Source organism: Aptenodytes patagonicus, chromosome 4 (assembly GCF_965638725.1).
Source record: "Aptenodytes patagonicus chromosome 4, bAptPat1.pri.cur, whole genome shotgun sequence".
In the NCBI taxonomy this organism is placed as follows: Eukaryota; Metazoa; Chordata; class Aves; order Sphenisciformes; family Spheniscidae; genus Aptenodytes; species Aptenodytes patagonicus.
In genome coordinates, this window is record NC_134952.1 from 36995263 (window position 1) to 37015482 (window position 20220).

The window sequence follows — 20220 nt, forward strand, 5'->3', positions numbered from 1 at the left end:
CTGACCGTGGCAGGTTAAGGGGCTAGCGCATCTACAGACTCCCCACTCCAGAAGTCTTCTGTTTTGGTGACTCAACTATAAATTAATGCTCGGGGGGAGGGACACACAAACCACACAACAACAACCAACCTAGAATTCTGTGTTCAAAGCAACTGGTTAAACTAACTGGCTGAGGAGCCATCAGGCTTGCCTTGAGTCCACAGTCTTTAGTGTCTGATGAGTTACCTTTCCGATAAAGTTTTTTTTATTTACCTAGCCCTGAAGTCCACCAGGCAAAATAAACCCTTTTCCCCTATATTTGCAAGAAGTGTTACGTATTAGTTAATGTTTAAACCAGGTCCTTTACTTCAGCAAAGGTGCAAAGAACTCTTACTTCTTTTTAAAATGCATCATTTGTCCTATTTAAGGTTTCAGGCTCTATATAACTATACTCCTAGGAATGAAGATGAATTGGAGCTCAGAGAGGGAGATGTCATTGATGTGATGGAAAAATGTGATGATGGATGGTTTGTGGGTATGTTTTAATTCAGTTGCTTTTTCTTTTTTCTCTCCCCCCCCCCGACTTTGCTGCCCTCTTTGCTTGGTGTCTTTTAAAACAAATTAATGTTTGGTATTCAGTGTAATAAACGTGAACCTGGCTTTATCGGGAGAAATCCCAAACAAAATCCACTGAAGTTAGTGGGCGATTTTTCACTTGTGTCTTTTGGAATTGATGGACACAAACTGACACGTGCCTCCAGTTTGTTGTACAGCACTGTTGTCATTCTCATGTGACACAAAATGGACTATGTATTACTGCTCTCTTCATAAAGACCAGGTGACATAAAACTTCCTCGCGTTAATACATCTACGCATTGACTGCTTGTGAGAACCAAGTATTACTGAACAGAGATTTCATAACTAAGCCTAGATAAGGTGGCTTAATCATTCCATAAACCCTCATGCACACAGTGGCTAACAATCATCTAGCTAGTCCTCAGCATTTCAAAAATTCAGAATTATTTAAATAGACTTGATGTTGTTGAAATTAAATTATTTCTATGTACCAAGTCAAAATTTTAGCACAGATTTTAATCAGGCCTAACAATTTAATCAAATATGCCTCTGTATTTGCTTTTTCCTTCCTGCAGTTACAGTTTGTTAAAACTCACAACTCACAAATGAAATTCAAAACAACTTTTTGAAGTTATATTATAAAGAACTGTAGATATTTCTGTTTGTGCAATATTAGACATAAAAATTTAAAGGCCATGCTTACATAGTGATTTCCTGTTGTTATTCCCATCTTTCATCTATTGCTTCTAATTTCAGGAACCTCGAGAAGAACCAAATTCTTTGGTACTTTCCCTGGAAACTATGTCAAGAGGCTGTGAATTTTTTTTTTTCCCCTACTTATTTATGCTGCATCTCTGCAACACATCTGCATAAAGCTGCTAGAAAACATGCTATGCTGGCCTTCTGTTTTCTTGCTTGCGGTCTCAAATAGAGGCCATCTAGTTCATCCTCATCCCATCCCATCTGCCAAACCGTTCCAGCAGTATTACAGCAACGACCACGGTGTGAATAACTAAGCTTTTCTGAAACAAGAGGAATCGTTTCAACATTTAAATGCTCCCTGCTTTAAAGTCTTTTCATTTGAAACACAATAGGAAAAGCCTGATGACAGGTTCACAGATGAATTGCCATGGGGGGGTGGGGAGTGGGAGAAGATGTTCTTGGTTTGGACATTTGTGGCACTACCATGAAGTCTGATGGGATTTTTTCAGCATGCATGTAATACAGGGGGAAGTTGCTGTTTACTATTTTTAAAAAAAATTGTTTGAGTTTCCACATTCTTATTAGCTTGGCAGCATTTGTTGCTTTCACTTTGCCGTATCACAGGTTTGCCTATTGTACTGGTTTACAATGTATTGCAAATTATAATATAGATTTTTTGCCTGCACTTCTATGTTGTAACATATGCACAGTGATTGTAAAATCTCAAACAAGCGTAGTGAAAAATGGAAGAATTGCAAGCGTTCTGAACGGGTGCAATGGTATTGGCGAAACGTCTTTTTCTTTTTTCCCTAATAAAGCTATAGTGTTTTCTGTTAAAAGGTAAGAAGTGCAAGAGGCATAAAACCTCGCGAAAGAGGATTTAATGAAGAGACAGACAATGATACAAGCATAAACAATAATAACTTGCTACTGATGTCTGGCATTAAATGGTTGTAATCAAAACGTTGTAATAGTAAGCAACATGAAATTTGAGAGGTTAGTGTTTTTACGTATCACAGGAATTTTAAGCAGGAAGTAAACGGCGTTAGTGCAAAGGGTTGTTGGGTTGGGTTTTTTTCTAACATAGCCACCTGAAAAATATTCACAGGTATCATGTACTGATTTATTTCACTATATATATATATATATAAAAAAAAAAAATATATGTATGTTAACGAAACCTGAGTTACACATTCTTTTTAGAAATTTAGTACAGAAAAAAGAGTCACAAGTATTAAAACTGATACATTTGAGAGGTGGGTTTGTTTTTTTCCTGAATGAAACAAGTATTTGAAAACATACATTTTCTGTAAGCAAAGGTAAGCATAAATAGCAAATAAAATTAAGGCACAGGATGATAATGACTATGGCTTTATAAAAATAAAAATTCAGATTTGGTTTCTTCAGCACCTTATAGATGGCAAAAGCTTCTACTGCATTTCTCATGGGTAAAGGATTGAAATTATCAAAATGTATGTAGTCTCTGTAGCATTTTGTACATATGTTTGCTTTTTTGTACAGAGCCATTTGGTTGTTGATTTTAAAAAAAATTAAGTTCCGTATTTGATCTTTGCCCTCTTCACATACAAAACATTTCAATGCATTTTTCTTTCTTGCTCTATTTACCATAAGCACATCTGGATAGTGCAATTCTGTAAGATAGCATTTTATGCAAAATTTTATTAATTAAAATATGGTTTACCAGCCAAATCTAAATGTACATATGTCTTTATTACTGAGAAATGTCATTAAGACAAAGGTAAAGAAACATCTTTGTGCAGCATACCTTTATTATTGCAGATTTCATGGCAAAAGCTTTATATTCAAAGGCTTTCAATTTTAAACTAGATCTGCATGCAGCTTTGCTGTGAGATTAATACCTATCTTTGATGCCATTTATGATTGAAGGCTTAAATATCTGTTGCCTGTGATATTTAAAAAGTACTGTTTCTACTCTGTATCTGATTTTAGAAAAATACACGTTTTTCATACCTGGCTTTCAGGTAACTGACTTTGAATTCCTACAAGCAGAAGGTCTCTGTGGTTTTTTTCTTGAATAGACTTCTAATAAATTTTGCTTGGAGTACACAACTGTTTCCCCCATCATTTCTCAAAATACACGTAACATATTACTTAAGTGTTGCAAAGCGCTTAACTCTTCGAGCTTATATGCAGTTTTGCCTTTACAGAGGTTTTTTCCCCACCACCAAGCATACACCGGTTATATATATGGGCAACTAGCATTGCCCACACAGCTCTCAGTTGGTCTACTTCAGTGTCATCCCTAAAACACTTGAATCCAAAAGCAGCTTTATGGACTTTCTGCATTGACTGTGCCAGTTTGAGATAATTTTTCTGGCTCTGGCAGCCACCCTTCACTCCGGAAGCACAAAGGTAAAATACACAACAGTAAGCCCTTTATAGCTGGCAAAAGTTCCCATGCCCTAATCCTTTCCTTTCACAAAAGCAAAACAAGAAATCCTCTGTAAAGTGACAGCACGGAAGCAAGATTTAAGGAAAATACAGATATTTGTGGAGCATCTTACACTTGGGATTCTGCCTGCAAAACTGAATTATACCATACTACTGTCTCTGTCTGGCAAGGATCAACTGTTCAAACAAAAACAAAACCTGCAACAAGAAGCAAAGTAAGCAAGCAGCAGCCTTCCCTCCCCGCCCCCGGCTGGTAAGACAGCTACTGCTAGTGCCTCAGAGTAGCTCTTTGGTCCTGCTTCTCCAAGCCATGCTGGCCGCCGTTGCCGGGCTGCCTCCTCCCAAACGCTGTGTGCGCTGTACTTCTACCACTGAAGAATGCAGCACGACAGCAACCTGCGTTTGGACAGGAATAACTTACTTCTTCAAGTCTCATTCATGCTCAGCTTTGTCTTTACAGCAGCTGGGCTGGAAAACGCAAAACCACCGTCGGCTCTAAATAAATACATGAGTATGTAACTTAAAATGTTAACTTTGTCTACAGGACTGCTGTTAAAACTCCAGCAGATAAACTCCTTTGTCAGTATAAACATTGTCGGTGCTGGGAGTGCATTCAGTTTAGACAAGGCCCAATTTATTATTGCTGAGGTAAATGTGCCCTTCCAGTGCTAAGTTAGCTTAAACCCACCACATGCATCTCTTCTGACAGCTCTATAACCAAATACTGCAGTATACAATCAAACGTCGTGTGGTTTGTCCTTTCTGTTTGCTGGGTGACCCAGCACGGGATCTGGGACAGCACGGAAGCACTGCTTTGTGCCATATACCTGTAAGAACTGGAAGAAGCGGGAAGTATTGTGCTTTAATAGTATTTTTCTATAAAAGCTAGCCTAATAACATCAACTGGTCGGTGTAGTCTCACTAATATAAAAAAATTCTGGATGGTTAAGGGTCTGAGTGGTTAAGGGGTGAAATAGCATCCTCTGCTAATTGCAAAGGGGATTAAAAAAAAAGCAAAAAGATAGGTCATTGTAATAAGAATAGCAAGTCATTGACACTTCAGGAAAGACTATAGTGTTAATGTTTTAGTCAAAAAGTAGAGAAATACTAAAGTTATGATCAGGTAAACCAAATATATTCAAATCGGCTGTCTGCTGAAATCCCGCCTACACTATTTAAGGAACAGACTGAAGGATTTTTTTGAGCTTCCTTGTATAAGCCTTTTATACTCCCCTATACATTCACGAAGGAGACCTCACAGGACTAGGCAATGCTTTGTCCTTAAGGCCAGAAGAAGAGAGACCTGGGGAATTAGAGGCCAGCCAGTTTAATGTCTAGGAACAGACCAGAACAAATCAATTAAAAGCCTCAGATATTCCCAGATTTTTCTAGAAAATGATGTATCAAATCAATTTCCCTTTACCTCGTCAGGATATGTAGTATGCATCTTGATTTCTATTAGGATCTTCTTTTAATGCTATGACATGGCAGCTGTGTTAGCAGACTAAGAAAAGTCTGTGTCAGTCCACATGAAATCAAGTTTGTTGCAGAGTTGTGCTACATTACAGATAAACAGGTAACATAACCAGTGTCCCAAAAAAAAAAAAAAACCCCAAAGATTCCACCGCCTACGCTGCAGCGAGCTGTGCGCCTGCTGTTGAGGCAAAGGCCTCTTCAAACAAGAAAACCCGCAAGTCACCGACAAGCCAGGGAGACCAATGCACGGGCAGTTCAGGGTAATGATCTATATCCCGAACTCAGCCCAGGGTCACCGCAGCAGGTTTAACATTCTGTCACCCGTACCAAAGCAAAGCATGCTGTCATTCTGCGATGCCTGGTATTTTCTAGTTGCCTTTTAAATGCTGATGCACAGAACCCGGACAGGAACACGAGGTGCTTCCTGTGCATTTGAAAAAGCAGTGCACGAGCCAACGGGAAGCTAGAAACATGAAGTCAGTAGCTCTAGAGGGACCTTAGGTCATTGCTAAGTATATTCCCTTACAGCAGTTATAGTTACATGGTGAAACCCTACCTTTGCTCCAGTTAACAGCAAACGCCGTTGAAGTCAACAGATCCCACAGTATTGGTCATACAGTTTTACGTTAGCTTGAAAAGAAAATTGCACAAGAGAGAGGCACTGAAGCAACTGAGTGTCCAGTTTGGGTTCGTTTTATTATACTGAGAAGTATGAGTGCGGGCAGAGACCAGAAACCGCTTCTTTAACTGCTCCCACTACACAGCACAGCAGATAGGTACTAGAGAAGGGAACTAATTGGCAAGTTAACTTAAAGTCAAATTATATGTGGCTCCAAAGTTGCAAAAACATATTGAAAGGGCCAATAATTCCATTTTTAAACATGTTTATACAGCAGAACCCCTTGTTACATCTAGCAAATATCAATCAGGCTAAGATCTGAATCCACCCATTTTACAGAGCAGGGAACTTGCCAGACCAACATGTAGAAATCGGTACCTCGTCCATACACAGTAAGCAGGGAAGATGAATTTAACAAGGCTTTCTTCTGCAACTCTACAAGTAATCAATCAACATCATGCTATTTGTTTGACTGGATGCAAAAAACACCATTTTACTCTTATCCTCGCCCCCAATGGCCAGATAGTTAAGTTCCCAAGTCCTAGCAGAAAATTGTCCAATAGAATCTATTATTCTCATCAATATAGTGAAGTCATATTCCTTTGACAATTAAAAAAATATTTTTTTAAATATATATGTAGAATATGACAGAAATCCACTGAAAGGGAAACAAAAGAATGAATGAATTCCTCCTTGCACTACCCTGAGTCAGATACTATTTAGGCCAAAGAAAGTGATACCAGTGACATACAGGCTCTTGTTCATGTATTTTGTGTCACGTCTGAAACACAAAAAGAATAACAGAAGTTTCTAGGTTAATATGCAGTGATGAAACCAGGGAAGAGCCTGAACAATCCTGCAGGTACAATTTTTAGTGCAATCCCACTGGCTGGTTACACTGTGCACCATCATTCTTTAGCACCTCTGCACCCAAAACTCCCAGCTCCTGTTTCATTTGCATCAATGTGAATCTCATATAAAGCATTACAGAATTATGCCTTCTAGTATTTAACTTCTGTTTCTTCAAGAGTCGTAGAGAAGGAGCAAAGTTCTGCATTAACAGACTATTTAATATTACCAGAAAGTAGAAAGCATTCTTGCTAAAATAGCTCTAATGCCTATAATAACTATGCCATAGCAATTTTTTTGTGCAGCCTTTGTATAGTGACGTCACATCTAATTACAGATCGGGTGCACAGAGGGTTCCGCTTCAGCAGAATGGCATTACATCACAAGTGACACCGTAGGAGGGGGCAGGGGGGGGGAAGTGTTGACTGACAACCAGAAATGCGTTGCTAGGTTTATCCTCAGTACAGATACTCACATCTCAACAATTTACATTTCTTGCTGCCAACACAAATAACAAGCTTGGAAGCCATTATTTCATCACCCACATACACGCATAGCAAAGTAATACTCCTACATTTTCCATCCATCAGAGAAATCAGTAAACCACTTTAGAAAATACCCCGAGAATAATGTAATTATTTATTTCTATCACTGAAGAATTACCAGAGAGTTACACACAGTGACTCTTGATACTTCCCTCCAAAAAGGAGGAGATACACTTCTCTGTCGCAAGCTACTGTTTCCCTTTGCAAGAAAGGGTCCTGTATTCACATGGGTCCGCTTTGGGTGCCAGGCTCTAGCTCCAACTGATTTGAACAGCAGTTTGCTATTTAAATATGTTAAAGGATCTGGTCCTTTAAGACTTTTTTGGCTGTCTTACATTAAAATAAAATGGAGGCATTATATTTCAGGGCTTTCTACAAGTGCCACTTAAGAATGAAGGAAATGGACTGTCGTGTTAATCAAACCTTCAGTTCTTTGCATCAAGATTTTTTTCTCGACACAGAGTTAAGCATACAACTGAAACCAGCACTGCAGACGGGGAACACTGAAGAGATGGAACATGTCGTTCTAAGTGGGTCATCGCACTGCTTCTGTCGCTGTGATTTGCTAGATAAACCCCAAGCATGCAACAACCCAACTCATGCTTCCCCAGGTTAACGCTCCAAACTGTAATGTGAAACATGTACAAATACTGGCCGGCTCAAGACCTGCTAAAGGCTTTTCTTACACTACCACTGATTCATCTGTTATAGATAGGGGGTTTTTTCTACATGTAACTGGAAATATTTGAACAGGTGAGAATCAGCCCTTCCTCCTTAAACCATAAAAGAGAACAAATGAATGTGTCCAGTATGCCTGAGGTAGTAGAGGGCAATACTTATATGCCACCAAAGAGCTCTAGGAACTATTTATAGATTCACTTCATCTGCTCGTGCAGCCAACTCCAAGGTTCAAGGCACAAAGCAGCACTACACACAATCTGAAGTGGAAAGTACGAAAGCCATATGCCATCAAAACCACCGGGAAACATCTAGGACACACAAAAAACCCCTCTGCTAGCCACCAGTCCATACCTATGTCCTGAAGCGAGCAGATTGCTATAGAGGGGTGCAAAATTTTTGTACCTACTATTTAAGTCAAACGGAGCTCTAAAGAAGAGTGGCCAGAGGAAGAAATCGGCCCGAACCTACGTCAGCATCAGATAATAATTTCAGATCATCACAGTTTTAATTACAAAACTGCTGGGTTTTAAGCTGTTACAGAAAACTGACTTTTCAGTAGCACACATCACGGATAAATGGTAGCATCCTGAAACTACTGCATACTGTCCAAGCCCTCTTCATTTTTTGCAGCACACTCTTCCTTTGTTTATCTATTTCATTGCGTGGTCATAAACAGTGCAGGCTTCGAGACAGGAATCAGCCTTCTGCAGCTTATTTGTACAGCACTCATCCTAAGAGGACCTTGGTCCTTTAAGGTCTTAACCATTGCTTTAATACGGAGGAGGAGGGGGGGGAGGAATCGCTAGATTAAAATAAATTGTGTCACTTACTTATAGACATACATTCACAGGCACATCCTGTACCTTAGATACAGGAACAGCAGATGTTTCAGAAACACAGGTTAAGTTAGTCCTCCACCCACCCACACCCCCCCCCACCCCCCAAAAAATAACAAAAAACAACAAACAAAAAAAAACCCCAACAGAGAGGCAGGGTCATTACTGGTGGAGAAAGAGCAGTGCATTTGGGATATCAGAGGCAGACGAGACCAGGGAGAGCTGTTTCAGGCCCTGGAAACAGGATACTTAGCCTATTTCATGGACCTAGCCTTGCCAGCCTTCTTCCTTCACCACACACACCCTGTGCTTCCACAAATGCTATCTCCCCAGGAAAGCCTGAGAAAGGCAACTGTTCAAGTCAGACCAGGCTAGGAAGAGAAAAGAGCGAGATCAACGGGGCACGATACCACCTGCTATGGCAAGCTCGTTGGAAGTCAAGCCATTTCTGAAATTCTCCAGGCTCTATGGGCCTCTTACTGCCTGCCCTGAAGGGCAGCCTGTCCTACTTTTCTCTCCTGTTCTACCACTCCTTCTCTCCCCGTCAGCCCCAGAGGCAAGAGAACTGTTGACGGAAAGGCAGCCCGCCACCCAAGTATGAAACATTTTACAACTGAAAAATACTGCAATTCCATTTTAACCTACTCAAGGTCCTGCACTCTGGCTCTTGCCTTACGTTATCCAGATGTCTACCAAAAGTATTACCTGCGGCATCTTGGTCATCATTACTGAAAATCCAGAACTTCCAAAGACAGAAGAGGTCTCCTGCATCAGGCCATAAAATGTATGCTGGCTAACAGCTCCCACAGCACATGACCGGTGTTGGTTAGAAGGTCCTGACTTCAAACATCCTGACATTCCCTCACCTGAGGAGACTTTGGCAAGTTACTTTTAAGCTCTGGGAAGTGCAAAACAGAAAATGCTAAAACACAATGGACAGGCAAGAGAAAAACTCAACCTTCAAGGAGACTTTTTTTGCATTTCTGAATGGTTTTTTGTTTTCAGGTTATTTGGTGGGGGGTGTTTTTTGAGGGAGATGGGGGGGGTGGTGGTGGTGGTAAGGATTGTAAGCAAGACAGTTTCCAGATCTTTACTTCCAGAGAGATTTTTGTTAGGAGGAGGGGTTTACTCACATTTCAAAGCATTAGCTGTATATACCATGATTTACCTGTTTTCATGTTGTAGGGAGAGGATTATCCTTTGAAAAGCTGTGGAGAGATTACACTCAAATTCTGTCCTGGGTTTCTACAGCACTAGAAAACTTCAAGAGCAAAAGTTCCCAGCTATGGTATGAATTATATTAGTTCCTGGCATGCTGAAGTATAGCAATAGTGGATGTATGAATACCAGTTAAGACTGTTTGTGTATGTGAGGAAAAATTTCTTTACTGAAAGAGTGGTGAAACATTGGAACAGGCTGCCCAGGGAAGTGGTGGAGTCCCCATCCCTGGAGGTATTTAAAAGACGTGTAGATGAGGTGCTTAGGGACATGGTTTAGTGGACATGGTGGTGTTGGGTTGACGGTTGGACTCGATGATCTTAGAGGTCTCTTCCAACCTTAATGATTCTATGATTCTATGACAGTTTTCATATTGACCATTTCAGATACAGCCAGCTTTTGCAAATGTTTTCTCAAACCTGTGCACTTACTCCTACATTCACTGAACAAAAGAAAGCAAAAAGTCCCATCAGGGCAAGGTGTGAAATGCATAATTATTTACTTCCATTCAGTATTTTCTTTTGCTGTTAAGAAACTAATTCATGGGTATGAACAAGCTGACAGTGTCCTTTTAACAAGCAGAAAGAAATCAAAATTGTAACGAGGAAAATACTTAAAGTATAGGCTAAATTTAAGAGTTACGCCTGTGTAACTCTTAGTGTGCGTCAGGACCCTAGGATCCAGCTTTGTGGCTAGCTACATTCTGAAGCTGCTGATCTCTGGCTCAGGGCCCACCTTATACTTAAAACAGAATACCATATTAGTCTTTCAGCTGTTGTCGTTTGTCATGACCCAATAAACATGGCTAACTCTTCCATAGCAACTGCTGTTAAAATGCTAAACTCTTTCACCTTGTGGCTTGGAAAATAGATATTGAATACAGTACTTTATGGAACGTAAGACAACGATTGTATATTAAAAGAAATTCTGATGCCTGTTTCTTAGAGAAAAATACTCAGAAGGTTTGGCACTTGGACTACAAATGACTGTGGCCTTACATGTCATCTCATTGTTTGTTTGTGTATGAAGTCTCATCTCTTGGGAGACAACAAAATACATCAAGGTATTGATCAGAAAGTTTGACACATGCTTTGGAGAAACCCTGGACTACTCTGTACTTAGAAAAAGCCATGTATTCTTTCAGGCTTAAGGCAGAATAAACTTTTTTTTTCTTCCTTCTAAGCTTCCCAGACAGGTTGTAGGTCAGTAGACTAATACAAAATAATTGTAAATACCTATTACTAAAGGTATCTTTCTCTCATACACACAAATGCACACAAACACACAGAGAACAGTCGATGGAAAAACCTGTCAACTTCAGTGATACAGAATAAGCCACCATGGACCATACTCCAAGTCCTTATGGTCTCCTATTGCCTACATGCCTCCAAAAACCTGCAGCAAGCCCAAGGGAAACACCAGGGACACATTCTCAATGGGATTCACGCTGTTGGACTCCAGTTGTATATAAGCACTTTGCTCTGCTAAATCTGAAGAACCCTATCAAAGAGCACTATTTTACAGCTGAGGATAAAGACATGGACTAAAAAGAACTGCTTAGAATTAGAACTGGGAGAAATGCCAGAAGAAGCCCCAGACAGGATGGGCAGCTTTGCCTCCTACCTTACTTCTGTCTTCCATAAAGGTACTTTGTAGGTAGTGGTAGCATCCCCAGACTTTTATTATCTGTTATTTACAATGGAAGGCATTCTCAATAAGTCAGAAGTAGGATAATAATTTTAAAGTTATAGACAAGGAAAAAAAAAACCACACTGATTTAAAGATCATATAGAGGAAGGCTAAAGCTTAGACCAGGAATAAAGTACAAATCACAATCATACAAGCATGAGCATTTTCTTCTTTACCAAGAAATCACTGTTCTTTTCTCGACACTTCAATTCAGATCTTTTTCCAGATATAAACTTTCACTGACAAAAATAAACCAGAAGAAGGGAGAAAACATACACACACAAGTGTTTCCATGGGGAGAGACATACTTAACCACTACACACAGGATCTTGAGCTGACCGTTTTACCACTCCAAGAAGGACAAGCTTTCTCTTATCCAGGAATAATTACCAGAAACGTTAATCTCTTCAAAAAGCAGTTTTTCCTAAAGTAGCACTGCTACTACCTCCTGCCTGACAGGTTTCTCTAGTCACACAAATTATACTATGGATCTGTTCTTGAAGTCTTGAACTTTGCAAAGTTCTCTGAAATTTTTGTCACATAAAGTGCTACTGAATAAAATCAGCTCCTTCTCCAGTAGCAACATAGGTAATCTCCACACAAACATTCCTTTTCCTGTAGCTTACCTTTTATCTTGATTAGTTAAGGAGTAGAAGGTGGCTAATTCTGCCAGGCTTGTAGTCACTCCACATTAAAGATCACATTTTAACAATTACAGCATATATTTCTATAAACTAACATAGCAGGGACATACCACAGCATTCTGTACCAGTTTTAGTCTCTGAATAGTATGGATACAGTAATTCACATCCCATGACTGAGACTTGGATAGCAATGACAAAATGCATGTCTAAAAAGAAAGGACGCAATGTCTAAGCAAGATGTACACAGCAGAAGCTGACTGGGTCATATATGAAACAGTCAGCCAACAGCTTCTAAGGATCTAAAATTACTGCTGTTTTCTGAATTACAAGTTAATGTACCCCCTCAGAAGAGCTGATGTTACCTCCATCACATCCACTGCCCATTTCCCTGATCCTCATCACCTTACTTCCTCCCAAAGGACTGTCAGATAGCCTCTTCTCTTCTGTGCATTGCCAATACTTGACTTGTTGTCCTGGTTTTGGCAGGGATAGAGTTAATTTTCTTCCTAGTAGCTGGTACAGCACTGTGTTTTGGATTTAGGGTGAGAACAATGTTGATAACACACCAATGTTTTAGTTGTTGCTAGGTAGTGCTTGCACTAGTCAAGGACTTTTCAGCTTCCCATGCTCTACCGACTGAGAAGGCTGGAGGTGCACAAGAAGCTGGGAGGGGGCACAGCCAGGACAGCTGACCCAAACTGGCCAAAGGGACATTCCATACCATGTGACGTCATGCTCAGTACATAAACTGGGGGAAAGCTGGCCAGGGGGGCCACTGCTCGGGGACTGGCTGGGCATCGGTCGACAGGTGGTGAGCAATTGCACTGTGCATCACTTGCTTTGTGTATTATTATTACATTATTATTATTATTATTTTATTTCAATTATTAAACTGTTTTTATCTCAACCCACGAGTTTTTCTCACTTCTACTCTTCCAGTTCTCTCCCCCACCAGGGGGGGGAGGGGGAGTGAGCGAGCAGCTGTGTGGTGCTCAGTTGCTGACTGAGGTTAAACCACGACACTTGTATCACATAACCCAGTACGAGAAAAGATATATGGTACCACTGGCATACTAAAAGCACTTGTACATTTATTTTGTCCTACACAGACACAGGCACCCCTCCCGTTTTCAGCCCACGCACCCAGGAAAAGCACAACGATAGTTGATGCTCTACTCTCTCTGCCCTCCCAAGAGGTCTGGGGTGGAGAAACTACCCCAACTACTGTAAAGTGTCTCAGGCAAACAGTAATAAAGCCACCAAAAAGCATCCCCATCCACTTCTACCAGGGCCCACAGGCAAGGCAGCAACATCTGCTTGTTAGTGGTATACGGGGCAATAAGCTGTCAGAACAGACATTCATGCCTGTTTATAGCCACTACTGGAGAAAAGCTCATTTGTAAGAATCACCAGCAGCCATTGAGAATAATCTAGTGGCAACATTCACATTTTACCCCTATGGTTTGGAAAGAACAGGAGATAAGTCTCTTGATCCCACTTGATCTCTTCGCCATCCCTTTAATAAATATGATAGGCTTTCCTCCAGAAAAGACAAGGAGGTTAAAGTTTCCATGTAGGAAAAAAAGATTAAATGATAGCTAAATGCATACAATTACAGATGAAATCAAGAAGTAGGACTAATTTTTGTAGAAATACAAAGTGAGACTTTGCTTTTATTAGAGGCAATGCTGGGTGTCTGAAGAGTTTTGTTATGGTTCTTGTAGATACATGTCATTACACATCTAGCAAAGTATTTTAACTGTTTCCTGAATACGGCTCTATAATATGTATCATGAAAGAGATTTCATAAATCTAACAATTTCTATGCATTATTTGTTCAGGTAATGTTGAATGGCAAGCACATCAGAGTTGTTTAACAGCTACCTTGTATTGTTTAAAAACTTATGTAAGTGGCAGCATGTTAATTTATGAAGCATACTGGACTTATCTGCTGGCACAGAGCCTTGCTAACTTCATTCCAACTTTACTCTTCTGGAATGAGCTTATTCAGTTTCCAGTGCCAAAATGGGCTTTAACTTTAAACCAAATAAGGCATCAGCTTGCCAGATTTGGAGGTGACATTTGACTGTAGCTATTAAAGGGAGCAGAACCACTGATGAGTGAATGAGCTGAAGAGAAAAACAACTCCTTCCTCACAGTCAGCTTTAAGATTCTCCATCACAACTTCTACAGGCTGTCAGAACGGAAGGGCAAACCCTTTTCCATACACAACAGGAAAACACATCCTCTCAGAGAACATTCAACTCCCATAAGAGTAATTAAGCACGAAATTTGAGAAGTGCGGCAATTAAGCATGAAATTTGAGAAGTGCTTTGCAACTTACTTTTTGGCTAGGAACCATAATTAAAATATGAGCTGACATTACATCAGGCTCACAAAGAAACCAATAAAGCATAACAAATTCCTTCCCTAGTCACAACAGTATCTGACCCCTGTAAAACAGGCAAAGGCACAGCAGAAATACTATGACAGAAGCAACACTTCAGGTAACCAATGCACTAATCAGAATCTTAGCAACACAGATGGAAAGTCAATACACGCGTATGTCAGTCTGCAAACAAGTTATAGACACGAGTTTTCAATATGAAGGTGAACAGTACTTCAATGCCTTAATGTGACTTAGGCATCTCATTCCATTCAAAATGATCTTTAGATTTTTTTGAAGCACCAGTCATTATTTTATATATGCCCCCAACTCCTCCTTTACATTTTTTGAAAATTAAAAGGAAAACAAGAAAAATCAGTGCACAGATTTCAGATAAGATGAAAACTCAAAAGAAAACAAGCACATCTGTAATTAGTGAAACAAGTTTTTTAAAATAGAAGATTCCAGTTTCTACTTTCAACTTGCTTAGAAGTTTATGAAACAGTTCTGAAATACACCATTTCAGTAAAAAAATTACTTTTCACTTGTTTGCTTGTTGATTTAGATCAGGTCCTTAACGTAGGCTTTAAAAAGCTTTAAGACACCTACTCCCCACTTGCTAAGTAGGCAGCTTCTTGGAGGAGGTGAGTAGGCTTAAGTCTTCAGTTTCTGCAGTATTTTCAGAACAAGTTTATCACACTTGAAAGATTAATGAGAAGAAAATAAAAAAAGAAATACAAGACAGGACGTGCCTGGCTTCCTGAGCCTGCAGACAGAAAATTTAAGAAAGACGCTTATCAGTTGCATTTTGCTACTCAGAACCTAAACAGCAGGGAAAAGTACCAGAGCTATGTGAAAATGATAACTGAAAGTTTAGAATGAGAGGACAGTTGAGCCAAATCACTGTTTCAAAACAACCACGAAACTGGGGCAGGTGGGGAGGAGTTGTAGGAATGTTCTTCTCCACTTCACTCGTATTTCCAGCCTAGAAATTTCTAACGCCTGGGAGAGGGGTACAGTACCAGAGCCCCACTCCTTCTCTCTGCCAGGTGCATGAGAAGAATACCAGAGCTGCTTGTCATACCAGCGAGGAAAAGGAAAGAGGATTTCTCCTTTGCCAGGAAAATCTGAGGGTACTGCTAGTTTATCAGACATCCACTAACCAAAAGCTGATATGAAAAGTTCACTGGGATCCAAGTTATTAACCATTCCTGCTCCCTGACTCTGCAATTAGGAAAAACTTCAAACTGTACATAAACAGTCATATCTTATTGCTTTGGGAAATTGTTTTAAAATTAGTAGCATTTATTATAAGAAGATTTCTCATATACCCATGTGTTTTGAAATAGAAAACAGGCTGTGCAGTAGGGAATACTCTGGCCTTTCACCTCTGGAGAGCCAGCTTAAGTACATGCTGTTCCACATGAGCAAGTGATTTTCAAGCTCCATTTAGTATCCTAAGCTGTTAGCTGCCTAAACTTCACAAACAGTGGCCTAGTCCACTACAGTTTATCATGACAGAGACTAAGCTCTGAAATAGGGCAGGAGATTTATGGCTTAAAATGCACACTCTGAAGAGGTCAATTTGTTTCTGCCTCTACCAGGGTTTATTCTAGTTCTGCAGCCTGCAATAGAGCACTCCATGAGTTTACAGAGGCATGAATTGCTACTTGTAACTTATTTTTCAACTCTCAGTCTGCCAAATTGACAGGAAAACAACATTTCCTTCCATCAAGGCAGGGACGCACTGGGAGAGAAAATAGAAAACTGACATCCAAAATATTCCGACGTGAGTTAGGAAGCGTGCCTTTTGGTCACGCCAGGGGAAAGTGATGCTGTGCCGTGGGCCCAGGGGTTTGATTGTCCAAAGCTAGTGAGGTGGCATGGTACGCAATGATGAATTTGCATACCACGCTACTACTTTGATACCTAATTTGCACCCCCACCCCCAAATCTCAAAAACTTGAGTGATATGAAGAAAGTTCACACAGCTTACCCCTCCCCTGCCCCCAGTTCGGGGGGGGGGGGGGGGGGGGGGGGGGGGAAGTGGTTGTACTCTTTCAGATTCCATTGGGTAGAAAGATAAATTTTGGCACAAAAATCAAATTAAATACCAATCTGTAGAGCAAGAGCCTGCTTCAAACATTATGGTTAGTCAGACTGCAAACCAAAAGATTATATTATGATCCTGAGAAGGCTACTTTATATATAAATTTATAGCACAGCCATTAAATCAGAGGATGAATATCTGCAGGTAAGAAAAGTTGTAACACCAATGATCTTATAGTATAAGAAGAAAAGCTATTAAAAGTAATTGTTTTCTTATATGGAATGGAACAAAAAAAAACAATTTAAAATGTCATACATATTTACAAAAATCCATTTTCATAGCTAGAACTATTATGAAAGCCAAAACAATGAGCAGAGAGAGCTATAGCTAGATACGTAGTTTGAAATCTGTCATTATCTTTACAAGACTCATCTTACTCAGTTTCATATTATTTAATTATAATGAACCTTTAATTTCAAGATTTGCTTATTTAGAAGCTGCTTAGTATGACTGGCAAAGCCTGTCCCAGGATTATATTCTTATATGTAAGTTGCCTTAAAACCAGACAGAGGAAAAGAAAATAGCTTTTTCTTCACTGATGGGAATATACCTTTATTAAGTGGATAAAAGGCTCTAGCCTCAATCCAGCTCAGCTGGTCATCTTGGTCTGGTATGAAGAAACAGAAGGGCTTTAGGGAGATAAAAAATGTACACATACTCTGTAAATGGGTGAAGTACTTTCTTAAAGGCAGTCACTGAAAAGAAACTAGCCTTATGGCACAAGCATCCATTCAGTATTGCCTTCAAAGTCTTTTTTTCCCCTATAACTCTCCTCAAAAAAAAAAAAAAAGTATAGACAGACTTAAAGGTCAACCTGTGATACATCAATAAAACAGGATCTAGCAATTGGTGTCTGGAACAACAGCACCTTGGAGAGCAAGTCACCCTCCCAGTAAACGGGGGGGGGGGGAGGGGGGCAGAATCTTTGATCCAGAGCTCAGTCTCATATAAGCATATGACTTCCACTGAAATTAAGAGCAATCACCTACCTAGAAAAAGGTTAAGCCTGTCCTCCCCCTACACGTATCTAACAAGATTAGAAGGGACACATGAGCAGAGCTCAGTATAACAGAGACATGAACAAACTTTACAGACACTTAAGCAATCCCAAATTATTTTCACCAGCTAACAGCTGTCCCCATTGTTACTTCACCAGCAGTCAAAACACTTAGCAAGATTTGAAATTAACAGGATTTCCAAAATAAATAAATAAATATATAAATGTAAGCCTCTGTATTAAGACGTAAGCCAATAACTTACTAACAGGAATTTCAAAGAAACCTCCCAAGTGAGCAAGTTATTATACAAGTATCTGATTTTTGACACTGGAAACTCAGAGTCTGATCATGGGTTTGACCTGATACAGATATTCTTATATTTCTGAATCTTTTTCTATTGAAGTGCGCTGAAGGATTCACTCTTTGAGATTACCAGTACTCAATGAAAAAGAAAATGCAAATTGCACATGAAGGAACTCTTTAAATGAATACATCTAATATGCTATGTGTTCCCAGCTACAAATCAAAAGACATCACAGGATTCACTAGGAAAAGAGGGGGGAAAAAGGGCTCCAAACACAAGAGTGTTTTCACTCAAAACAGGTATCAGGGAGGAAGAGAAAAGGTAAGAAACTGAAGTACTACTTAGTGATAAATTATGGCCTTGAACACACAATGTAATCCAGCAGGATGAACCACATAGAGCATCCATATATTGAATCAACCTCAAAACATGTCAGAGCATATCAGAGTATATACGCTGCTCACAATCAGTAAGAGGGGGTTTTTTTCCCCCCTCAGCTTCAAAACATACAAAATATTTAAGCTACCAAGATTGATATACCCCTGAACTACATATCTGCCTTGCCTTATTTCTTTAAATGTGCCCATCTTCCTTCGCATCCCTAATGTAAACTGTGCTCCCACAAGCTCACGACAACCGTCACACTGCAAGCTCTTTGTGATGCAGATATGTTTTCTGATGTTTTCTTTGAAAGAGTTACTACCTTTTATTTTATGCTAATCAGGATGTCAGATCTTCTCTATCATCAGAGTATGTCTTTGAAATACTCCGGACAAGAACACAAATACAAAAACCCGTGATGAACACTACTATCTACTAGCAAGCCACAAATAAAGGACAAACACCAGAGAAAAACTCTGAGGCTAACCTCCATAGTGTTAACAAACAAACAAGAGAACCCCCACACCGCTAAAAAAACACCACGACTCCCACCAAAACTCAGGATATCTTACTGAGAAGGATTTCAATTACATAGACATTAGCAGCAGACACAGATAAGAACATTCAACAAGCCAGAGTAAGAGGTGGAAGCCAATTTCATATTGAAATCTACAGATAAACAAATTACCCATATCAGAAATTACATGAATGGCATGAATTTGCATTTTATTCTTCCATCTCACTTACTGCTCTTTCTTGTTCATCAGAGACTCTTCTAAGCAGGATACAAATAGTAAGAAAGGAAAGCGTATGGAGTGAACAAAAGTGGGTATTACGCCAGAAATATATATATCCTCATGAGTTTTTATTCTTTCCAAGCTCTCACTGACTTGCTGTTGAATCATTTGGGGGAAAAAATATTAAAAGAAAAAAAGGAAAAATTAAAAAAAAAAAAATACTTTTTTTAAAAATCCTGCCTGATGAGAGCTGTAGATGCTATCCTAGAATAGGCCAAACTTTGGGCAAAGAAATGTTTGAAGAACATTACCCATGCACATACTCATTTTGCTAATATCACATATAAAGACAAATCTGTAACAACATGATAAGAAAGCGAGTGAACACGTACACCATCACTGAAAAATTCTCCCTCTCTTTCTGAAGAAAATATAAGGGATACGGAAGTCAGAATGAAGCTGATCAAGCTGATGCAAGAAAACCAAAAGGAATGCAAAGTATTTATTCAGTAACACCAACAAACAACAGAAGGTATCTGCAACTACCTTAGAAAAAGCTAAGATCTCTACAAAGAGAAGAGACATCATCAACTAATACTGCATTTCTCTTCCTCAGTATGAGAAATATGCATGACATCAGTCCAGATTTTTCAAGCCATTAGAGTTGGTGCATGCCATGGTCTCAAGTGACCGTAGCCGAAAAACTCAGCTGAAGGGTTGGAAGGACTTTGGAGCACAATAAATCATTACATTACAAATAAGACAAGATGTAAAACAAGAGCTTGCGAGGGAAATCTCCTTATCAGTATTTCTGTTTACATGAAACAGAATCGTGTACAAAGTCAGAGCAGTGCATTGCATAGTTGAAACAAGCACCAGCAATGTAATCAGCGTGATATCAAATGAGCAACAGGGTTGCTTTAAGAAACCAGAAGGACGCCGCATCCTGAAGCTTACTGATTGTCGGGCGGAGGGGGACGCTGAAGCACCAGATAAAGCTGATGTATTTGTTGTAAACTTTCCAGCATTCAGGCTTTATTTGTCTGAGTTCGATACT

The 20220-nt window shown here is 39.6% G+C and overlaps 1 protein-coding gene across 27 annotated transcripts in view; it reads left to right on the forward strand.

Annotated features, from left to right (window-relative positions):
• The window catches only part of SORBS2 (sorbin and SH3 domain containing 2), a 263818-nt gene extending 260476 nt beyond the window's left edge, over nt 1–3342 (forward strand). For 24 of the 27 annotated variants that reach the window (XM_076336382.1, XM_076336381.1, XM_076336380.1 and 21 more), the window contains 2 exons: nt 408–514; nt 1312–3342. In XM_076336382.1, the coding sequence (XP_076192497.1) occupies nt 408–514; nt 1312–1373 (169 nt within the window). In that variant the 3' untranslated portion in view covers nt 1374–3342. The remainder of the gene's footprint in view (nt 1–407; nt 515–1311) is intronic. The other 3 variants (XM_076336377.1, XM_076336388.1, XM_076336401.1) reach the window with 1 other exon arrangement.
• The last annotated feature ends 16878 nt before the right edge of the window (nt 3343–20220 follow it).